General features: G+C 41.5%; 1 protein-coding gene across 1 annotated transcript; it reads right to left on the minus strand.

Moving 5' to 3' along the window:
• Nucleotides 1-297: 297 nt before the first annotated feature.
• On the minus strand, nt 298-9,021 carry CLRN3 (clarin 3). The gene is made up of 3 exons (XM_074591882.1): nt 8,793-9,021; nt 2,838-3,017; nt 298-572 (listed from the first exon to the last, which is right to left on the minus strand). The coding sequence occupies exons 1-3, from the start codon at nt 9,019-9,021 to the stop codon at nt 298-300; spliced, it is 684 nt and encodes a 227-aa protein (XP_074447983.1).
• Nucleotides 9,022-9,635: the final 614 nt, after the last annotated feature.

A 9,635-nucleotide genomic window follows, 5' to 3' on the forward strand; every position in this document is an offset into this window, starting at 1 on the left:
GTTTTCACAGTGATCCCTCTGGAGAAGAGCAGAGCCCTAAGGTGCATGTGGTCCATTCCTTCGGGACGGTGCTGGCATCGTGCACTTCGGGCCATATCTACTCGGAGGTGTTTCGGCAGCACCTTTACCAATAGAAACTTCTAAGTATTACATTAAGACCTAAGATAAAATCAAATTGCTTTGAAGACAAAAAAGGCTATTTTGTTAATTGAACTATATACACAGCTTCGATTTGAATGGAAATGATCAGCCATAATTGTCCATATTAAATAGTAATTTTTCTCTTCAGTGGTATCCTTAAAAGAGAATGACGTCCTTTGGTGCATTTTCAATGGGTCTTTCCTGTTCTTTCTTCTTAGAATATCTTGCATGGTCATAGAAATATATGATGACGATAGAAGCAATGTTCAGAAAAATGATGAGCAGCATGATCCAATATGAATATCCATAAGTGTGTTCAGATTTGACATATTTCTGCAGAGCAGAAAAACATCCATGGGCCAATTCTATAGACAGGCCGTTTCCTTCTATGTTCACAGGAAAAAGTATCATGGCTATAAGTATGAAGATTCCTAGAAAATATAAATATAAATGTTAGAGGTGAAACTGTAATACTATTTATTAGCTACTTGTAAATAGTCTACTTAAATTGGTTAGAATTCACGGACAAAGATTAATCTAGTACTTTCCATTAGTAAAATATGCGGGTGTTTAAGGAATTTTTGTCCCATCTAATAGTATCTGCCAGCTGTTTCGACACTGGCATATCTTGTCAATGTTTGGACATTGTCATATTTTCTGCTAAATTTAATGGTTTCTCACTGACTATTCTTAGTTAAGGCCATTTACTGTAAAATTTTTTTTCACTGAGTTTAGTGCTGATGAGCAAATACATTTACCCCTTTGGTGATTTGCCTATTACATATGACCCCAAAGTCACGGGGTGTGTGGTACCACAACTGGATAAAACCCCTGTCTGCGTTCAGGGTTGGCCCAGCTTTGCTCAAGAGCTTAGACTTAGAAACGTCATGTTCTTTCCAACCCAAATTACTCAATGACTCTGCGATGAGCCAAAACGCAATGTCTTAGATCTCTGTCTACTTCCTATAGCTGCCTGAATATGAGTGGAGTTCGGTTACTTTGCCATTTAGCTAAGTAACGCGTTTACATCTCCACTTTCATAGTGCTGATGGCCGTATAATCTCCGAACATTGGTGAGAATATTTCTATTCCTTCCTTCCACATGCAACACGTTCCTACTGAAACAGGTTCAGGTTTTTGCAGGAGGACACTGGACTTTTGGGACATCTGCTAGGAGAATTTGGAACCTTCAAGATACGCTCACACATCAAACGACACATGATTTTTCATAAAAAAATGCCCATGGCAAAATAGACTTCCAGGTCATAGCAATTCCAGGGCTGTAAAAAGTAACCACAATTCTCAGTCAACATGAGGGTTTACTTTCTCACTAATATTTATTTTGGCAAGCCCCTGGTCCTTTCATTTCTGGTCAAAGCTTGCAGATTCTGGCCAGGTAAGGGTGCTGGGTTCAGGAAACGAACAACTTTCTCATGTGGTGAGACAATGATCTGCTTGTCTCAAAAGTGGAATAATTGTCTAATCTAGACTTTTGCTCACTTTTCTTGTTGTGTTTCAAGGCATCCACAGCTGTTTCAGCATCTGTCTTTATACACTATGTTAGACATGGCTGGAGAAAAAGGGGTGAGTTTCACACCCCCACCTGTACTTGCTATGATTAAGACGACGTTAAGACTACGTATCTAGATGAATCCCTTTCCACAAAGGTCTGATTTTGGCAAAGGCAGTTCATGGTACATGGCTCGAGGGAGAGCAAGCTTCTGCTCCACCAGCAGAGCACCTTCAGCCATGAAGAGCTTTTGAAGGACAAAACACCCATGATGAAGTACTCTGTAATCAGATGTCTTTAAAGAAATTTTTCTGCGCGCAAACCTAGTGTTAGAGGGAGGTGTAATCCTCTTGAGACAAATTGAGTGTGAGAGCTGAAGTCATTACCATAGCAAGATGAAGAGGGTAGGAAGGTGCATGAGGAGCAGCCAGGCTCCTAACGAGGGGTTACACCTCCAGGGAGCTGTTTGACTGAGTTCACATGTCTAACAACTCAGCATTTCTACCTCTTTTTTTTTTTTTTTTTTTTTTTTTTATCCTTAGGGAATGTTAAAACTTACTTTGATAAGTTAAAGTGTCTTTTTGAGAAGGAAATACATTTTTCTATGACTCAGTCCCTCTAACTGCCGCCTGCCCGCCATGTTAATGCTATTGTGGATGTTTTCAATTCAATACATTTTTCAGAAATGAAGCTAGAGTCCACCCTGTAGATTAGACCTTAGAGGCCTAATTTGGTATGGAGGTAACCCAGCAACAAATATGCTACAAATACTATAAAAGAGTGACACAAGGTCTTAAAGAGGTCACAAATTGCACTGTAGTCACATCCAGTGCATACTATTCTGTTAAATTTTTGCTCTGTATTTGCCAGTGAACTCTGTTCTCAATGTGCATCGCGCATGAAATGATGCTACACCTATTGGGCCTTTTCCATTTCCATTTTTACTGCCAGTGCATCCAGACTCCTACTGACCGATGGTGCCACTTCGAGTAAATAATACTGTTTTACTGGTACTTAAAAGATAGTTTTCAGGTATTCCAGAAGACACTGTTAAAAACCAAAATCAGAATACTTTTCCAAGTGTTTCCTTTTATAGATATATTTTTCTTATTCTTGGGATTGATGAAGATACTGTATTCAACCATATGGTGGGCAGAAAGTGGTCAGCATGGGACGCGTTACTCACCGCATAGGGAATTCCAGGTATAGACTCCGATGGGTCCCAAAAATGTCTGGTAGGGATTACTGACAGCATTAGTGCAGGTAAATCCAGAACTCAGAAGGGAAACCAGTAAACCGAGAACCAAAATCACGATAATTGCAGTGATGGTGCTTTTCGCCTTGGTGTTGCTCAGGTTAGCTGCAACTGAAATACAGCATTGATGATCAGCGCAGTCCAGCGGGCTCGATGACCTCATCACTTACTGACAGGGTTGTAATTAAAAGCTAATAACCAGAGATTTCGCTGAACGTGACCGCAGATCCAAACTGGGATGAAGGAACATTAGCCTGAAATAAGCGCCTGTCTGCTAATCCTGCAGGAACACAAACTTTCCAGGCATTGGGTTGGGTAGTAAACTTATTTCTTGATAACTCTGTAAGTATTTCCTCTTTACAAGGCCAGACAGAAATTTGATGCCTAAATCAGATCGGAAAACTAGGTGTTTCTCTGCCCATTGCTCCTGAGATATCTGCCAGTTTCTACACTTGCCCAATTTAAAACTTGGCTCCAATTGTAGATTATTTCTTTTTAATAGAGCAGCAGTCCCCCTCCTACAAAATAAAACTGACAAGGGGAACAGCTTCTAAAAGTCCAGTAAAACCATTAGCCTGGAAGGGATAGGTGCATTTGTAGGACAAACGTAACTGAACATGGTCATTCCCAGACAGACGAGGCATGGTTGGCCACCGGGCTGGTGTTCATACCCAGACTAGATTTGTCTCTTGCTGCGTCCTGCAGAAAAAAAATCGGAGACAGTACTTGCTCTCCTCTTTTAAAAGAAAGGAGCAACTCCTGCTTTGTTTTCATTGGGAGGACTGGACACATGGGATGCTCTGGCTCCCAAGGGCCTGTGCCTCATGCTCACGGCTGGTGGCCCTGGGCTCGGCAAGGGGAGAACGTGGACTCCCAGCTGCCGGCTCAGCCCTGCCCTGGGGCTCCTGTGCTCAAGGTCTCCACTCCTGAGGCCACGTGTCAAGGAGTCTTAACATGGAGCATCTTGGCACCTCTCCTTTTTGCTCAGTCTTATTAGAGTTTGTACTGTAGATTGTCGCCTGGTGTAGCTTCTGTAGGTACCACACCCACACGGCTGGCCATGTGTACTTGGCACGTGTAGTCACCCCCTCCAGGACTGTAATTGGTTTTATTGGTTTCGCCTAAATCCTTCTAGTCATTTGATATGTTGCTGATAATAAGAGGCGCAAATGCTAAAGCAAGATACTCAGAGTGTGATTCCAGTATAGCTGCCTGGAAATATTTTCTTTTCCGTCTTTCAATTTAAAGATTGAAAAGGCAACTATACCGTGCCTGTGGCTGCCTTACCCTATAACAACTAAGGCAACAACGTTTTCAAGCTCTGTTCAAATGGGTGTTGTGGTAGACAGCCATCTGCAGGAAAACTTCCTTTCTAGGGTACTTTTAATAGAAAGCCATTACGGCAGAGTATTCAGTGCATAAATTAGAGAAATTATAGCAGTAAAAAGATCAACAAAAAATAGTACAAACCCCATAAGAAGAAAACAAAGACTCATAACAATACAAAGAGCTATGGGAAATAAATTAAAAGGAGAGCTTGTCTCTCGATTTATCTAATATTCCCGGCAGAAGTTAATTTCTGTTGGAGGAAATGGTAGGTAAGGATGCAAATTTAAGCAATTCTAAAAGAATAGGAAAGACGGGTGTTCAGAAAACATCCCTCAGTAAATAGAAGTGAGCACAGCACCGGCTGCACCGTGCCCTCGTGCTGAGGCGGCGTTACTGCTTGGGCATTGCTTAGTTCGGGAAATAAGTTTGGAGCCAAATCAGACAGGTTTGGCAGCCTCATCTAATTTTGTCACCCAGAACATCTCCAGAATTGACTGGCTACAGCCATTGCACCCCCTAATTGATCGCGTTCATCTCTGACGTTGAGTCGCAGTTTAGGGGATGTAATTTTGTCAGACTCCGCCTGTTGTAATCACGCCTGCGACAGCGTAAGACTCAAGGTTGTAAATAGAATGCTGTTTTCGTAGTGGCAGATATTTTTTTCTAAATAAAGCAGTCTGTGCAAACTGAAGGAACCTACAGTCACTGATCTACTTGAACGGGATCGATAGTAACCCACAGCTGGATAACCTTGGCATCAGCGTAAAACAGCTTAATGCCCACATGAAAGGAGAGGGTTTTGCCTTTGCCGGATCTCTCCTAAATTTTCTGTATCTTCATTTTTTTTTTTTTTCACCTTTAACTCTCATATGGTTGGATAGCATTTCCTGAATTTTTACTAACCTGAACATGAATGACGTTTTAGCTGAGAGGCCTGAGGTCTTTTCTAAGCTTGCTTATCTGACAGCTTTTATGAGGTCTATGATCACTTATGGCACACAACTAATTGTTCATTAACAAAAAAAAAAACCAAAACCAAACCAAAACAAAAAAAAAAAACCAAAAAACAAACCACAAAGTAGAATTCAACCTATCTTTCCACTTTTCAGGAGATCCCATAGCACAGCTGGAACCTGATGATACCATTAATGAAGTTCCAGCAATTTTCAAGCATTTGTTATGTATTTAAGAGTCGGAAAGTTAATAGATTCCTCTCTGTTACGGCAAATTTCAAAGACTTCCTCGTGTGCTGTTGGCCTCGCTGGTTCCAGTAGTTGGATAAATCCTGGTTTTACGGGACTTCATGGGAGTTCCTCTTCCGGCACCTTGCTCACAATTTTTACGTGTCTGACTTAGAAACAAGCAAAGCTGGAAACCAGCTCTGGTGCAGACTGTTATATTCATAGGTGGTTCCTTTCTAAGACAAATCATTAAAACAGCTAACGAAGACTCTACGGACTTGAGTTATTAAATAACTCTTACATTCTGCCAGACCATTCTGCTCGTCCCCAGAGCCTCTGAAGTAGCTGTATTGATTTATCGCTCTATTAAGGTCGTTCATGGCAGTCTGTTAAAGAGGCAACCGCGACCAGGCAGTTCATGCACTGTACACTTGCAGAAACCATATTTTTTTGCTTGTCTTTTATTTTTATGCCTGGAAATTTCCTTTAATGTTGTGGTTTTCAAAATAATAAGCTATGGGCTTTGGACAGGCTGTTGAGCATCTACTTTTCTACGGCCACTAATAAAAGCCCATGTGGGCTATTGCTAATAAGTACTCTGCACCCCCGAGCTCCAAGCTATTGTCTTTGATTGACTCTTTCACGATTTCCATTCTCCTCGTCTGGCACCCAAATATGACAATGCCATTTGAGAAATGCACTCAGGGTGTGCAGCAGAGACCCCCAGCCAGGCCGTACTTGCTGAGCGACAGACCAAGCTGTGATTTAAAAGGATGCTTATAACTCTTCTTACTGGTGTCTAAAATGTGAGAGTGGAGAAAGCACAGCACTTCGTTTCTCCCTAGCGCAGGCAATCCACTTACTGAAGGATATCGTCAAACAAAAGGCATCTACTGTCTTAGGAGGACCCAATTATTTGAATTTAAAAATAGTATGTATGCAAATCTGTGAAGTATCTCTTCTATTTCAAGAATGTACAGAATTAATATAAAAAGTGACAATCCTGCCTCCATAGAGCCTAAGAATTAATTTAAAATCAGTTCCTTTCATCTAGGATATGTGCCCAACTGAACTGGTGAGGGGTGTGGGCAAATCCATATTTAGACTATTGATAAAGCACGACTTTCTTTCAGCAGCTGTTGAAGGCAACTAGCAACTCCTGAAGATCCCTCGTTTTGTTCATCCCCAAATGGCTTAAATTTGAGAATTTAGACGATATTTTGTAAATGGTAAGCTCAAAACCCTAAATCTGCTGGGGGGAAACTGCCACCACCAGCAAAATGCATGCAGACCATGCAAAGAACGGAAACCCTTTACCGATGCAAGTGTTCTGGGAGTGCTTGTCATTAATTGTAATTAAAATCTATACATCAGTAGCGCCCAGGCGCTGGGATTGGGTTGTGTTAGCTGCTGTGCAGACAAAGGCAAGACACGTGCCCCGAATTCCTGCCAGATTGCATCCTTGCCCTGCAACCAGCTCTCCACGGGTGGACTCCTGGTTTCACGCGGAGCCCGATTAAAATCAGCAAGTCGGCCCGCGTGGCGCTTGAGCCAACTGGCGTGGGGAGATACAATCGTCTATAAACTATTTTTATAAGTGCGTATTTACTCTTCTAAAAATTACTTTGATTATTCTGATATGACTGTAAATAAACTGCTTTGAATGACTTGTGATTTTGTATTTATTGTGGAATGATCTCAATATATCCTGTATGCTCTGCTAGGAACACTGCTGTGTTCGGCTTTTTCGTGCCAATATAATTGTTATAATACAAAGTGGCTTGTGTGATAGAGCTTTGGCACTGGGGTAATTTGGGTGCCTGTTCGTTCGGATACAATTTCTGTACTAAATTCAGGTGGGAAAGAGCTCGGAAATGGGAACCACCTGGACGCTCAGGTCTGCTGTGCTCTACCTTGGTGGCTTCTGTGTGATGGGACATCTTAAAACAGCCTGCCAGAAAAGGAAAATAATTTTGACCTACTCCTACTCTTCCAAATTGTCATTAGTTTTCTTTTGACTGACTTTTTTCACTTTCGCACGTGTATATCTGCATCTTTGAACTCGGTGAGACAGCAATATACATAAAATCAGTACAAATCCTTGACCCTCGCAACAGCTTTCAGGCTTATCTACCTTTGGCCTTTTTGAATGATTTTCTTCACATCAGCAGAGCTACTTTTGCGTAAAGTTAAGTAAATCTTTGCGGAACTGCGAGAAAACAGTATTGAGTCTGTGGTTCATACTTGGTATGCACAGTTTCTTGTCTCTGTTTTGCTTTTTCTCACGTTTTGCTTCTCATACCAGGATTTTTCATTCTTGTCTTAACTTTCTCCAAGGTTGCTCTAGGTAAAACCCCTTCTGCTCTTCCCCTTATTTTTTAACTTTGTTTTATTCTCATCTAGCATCTCTCGTCCCTTATCTCTCATTTTTTCTCTCTTCCTTAATTATTTAACCATTTTTTTTTCTTTTTTTCTTCTGCAGTAATTCTGCCATTGAGGATAAAGACCAAGAACTGAGGATGCACAAAAAGTAAGATCTCTTGTATACATCTGTTGGGTATCAACATAAAATACAGTTCAATTTGAATCTACTGGATGTTTGCTCAACTTTTATTCCAATAACCTTGTTTCCAAAGATCATCTCAGAGTTTTTTTGGGAAGCCATGATGACGAGGAGTCACCTGAAAATTGCACCTTGGGTGGGGGAAGAAGGGCCTTATAAAAGATGACGAACTATGTTGTAATCGATACTTCAAGGTCTAGCATAAAAAAAACCCAAAACACATGAGCAAGCATAAGATTTGAAAATACTAACCAAATGGTTAAGTTTGATAACAGCCCTTAAAAATGGAATGGTGTGCTTTTAAAGGAAGAAATAAAAGGGATACTGTCATTAATGTGCAGGTCCAGCACAGGTATAAACACCATATATATCTAAATTATTGATTTCAGTGTTTGGTTCTTTTCCCTTCAGCAGCCTCGTAAAACCTTCTTCTATAAAAACGATGCTAATTTGACAGGAGGTGGCAAAATGTTTTAAATCAATTCATTTAACAAAACAAAATTTAAAAAAAAATCCCGGAAGATGAATTAGGTTTGTAATCCTTTGACAAAATGGTAACGGAATGTTGCTTTTCTGTTCCTCGCTGAAAGCTTCTGAAAATTAAAATCAATTTTACATACAGTTCCTATTCTGTATTTTTTCCTTGTTTCCAAGGCACAGGCCCAGATCACAGGTAATTAGAAGTTGCTATTGACAAGAATTGTTCTCACTTATTATCGTCGCAGATGAATACACGAACGAGCCGTGGCTCCTACGTCCATCACCTGCATGAGCAAGAAGATGCCATCCATTTCCAGGCGCAAAACCACTCACCTTGGAAAATCTTTTCTGGAACCAGAAGTCCCGCATCGACAAGCTGTTCGCAGGTGCCGCTGAAAAGTCCGTAGGTGAGACTCACCGTAACGCTGGAGTTTGTCCCAGAAAAGTGAACCTTGCTGCTCACCCAGTGCTGGGTGGCCAGAACAACACAAATGATCACAAAAGAGCAAGCGCAGGTCACAAAAGCGGCTGCAAACATGCCTGTTTTTTTTCTGGACGGCATTTTGTCAGGCAGAGATTTTCCACCGGTTCAGGGTGTTTTCTTCTCTTTGGTCCTGTTTAGCATGAGGTTGTCTCCGCCTTCTCGCTACCCGGGATCCGCTCTCTGTGCAAGCAGAAAGTCACCCTGGTGAACTTTAAGCGAACAGCTGTGGTAATAAAAATGTAAAATAATTGAACTTTGGTCTGGAGAAAAGGTGTTGCCATAGTTACAACCAAACCAGCCTGGCAAAGGCCGGGAGGAATCATCGGCGGATGATTTATGATTGCCTTGCCGACCCGTAGCTCTTCAGATCAGGGCTCTGGAGACATCTCCTACAGCCCGACACCTGCGGGGCCAGGGCTCCCCGCTCGCCTCACCCCGCTCTGCGGGAGGTTTTACTCCTTATCAAAATTTTCTGGCCCATTCTTGCTTTTTTTCTCTTAAAAGGCTGATGACCAGGCCGGAAAGAATTTTTGCTAAATCTCTATCTAATTTGTTACAGCAAAGATTAATAAAATATTCCTTTTCTGTTCAAATGCCCACCTTGCTCTTTGTGAAAAGTCTGGGTTGGTTTTGGGGGAGTAAGGAGGTTCTACCTACTGTCAATACCTTATTTTCTACGGAAGAGCTGTAAT

The sequence above is a fragment of the Larus michahellis genome, chromosome 6 (genome assembly GCF_964199755.1).
Source record: "Larus michahellis chromosome 6, bLarMic1.1, whole genome shotgun sequence".
In the NCBI taxonomy this organism is placed as follows: domain Eukaryota; kingdom Metazoa; phylum Chordata; class Aves; order Charadriiformes; family Laridae; genus Larus; species Larus michahellis.

What these genes read in the sequence shown, in the direction of transcription:
- CLRN3 (XM_074591882.1), bottom strand. Translation starts at nt 9,021, where the DNA reads ATGCCGTCCAGAAAAAAAACAGGCATGTTTGCAGCCGCTTTTGTGACC. An exon ending in TCCAGAAAAGATTTTCCAAG is followed by an intron (nt 3,018 to 8,792) that starts GTGAGTGGTTTT and finishes GCTGTATTTCAG; the next exon opens with TTGCAGCTAACCTGAGCAAC. An exon ending in TACCTGGAATTCCCTATGCG is followed by an intron (nt 573 to 2,837) that starts GTGAGTAACGCG and finishes TATATTTTCTAG; the next exon opens with GAATCTTCATACTTATAGCC.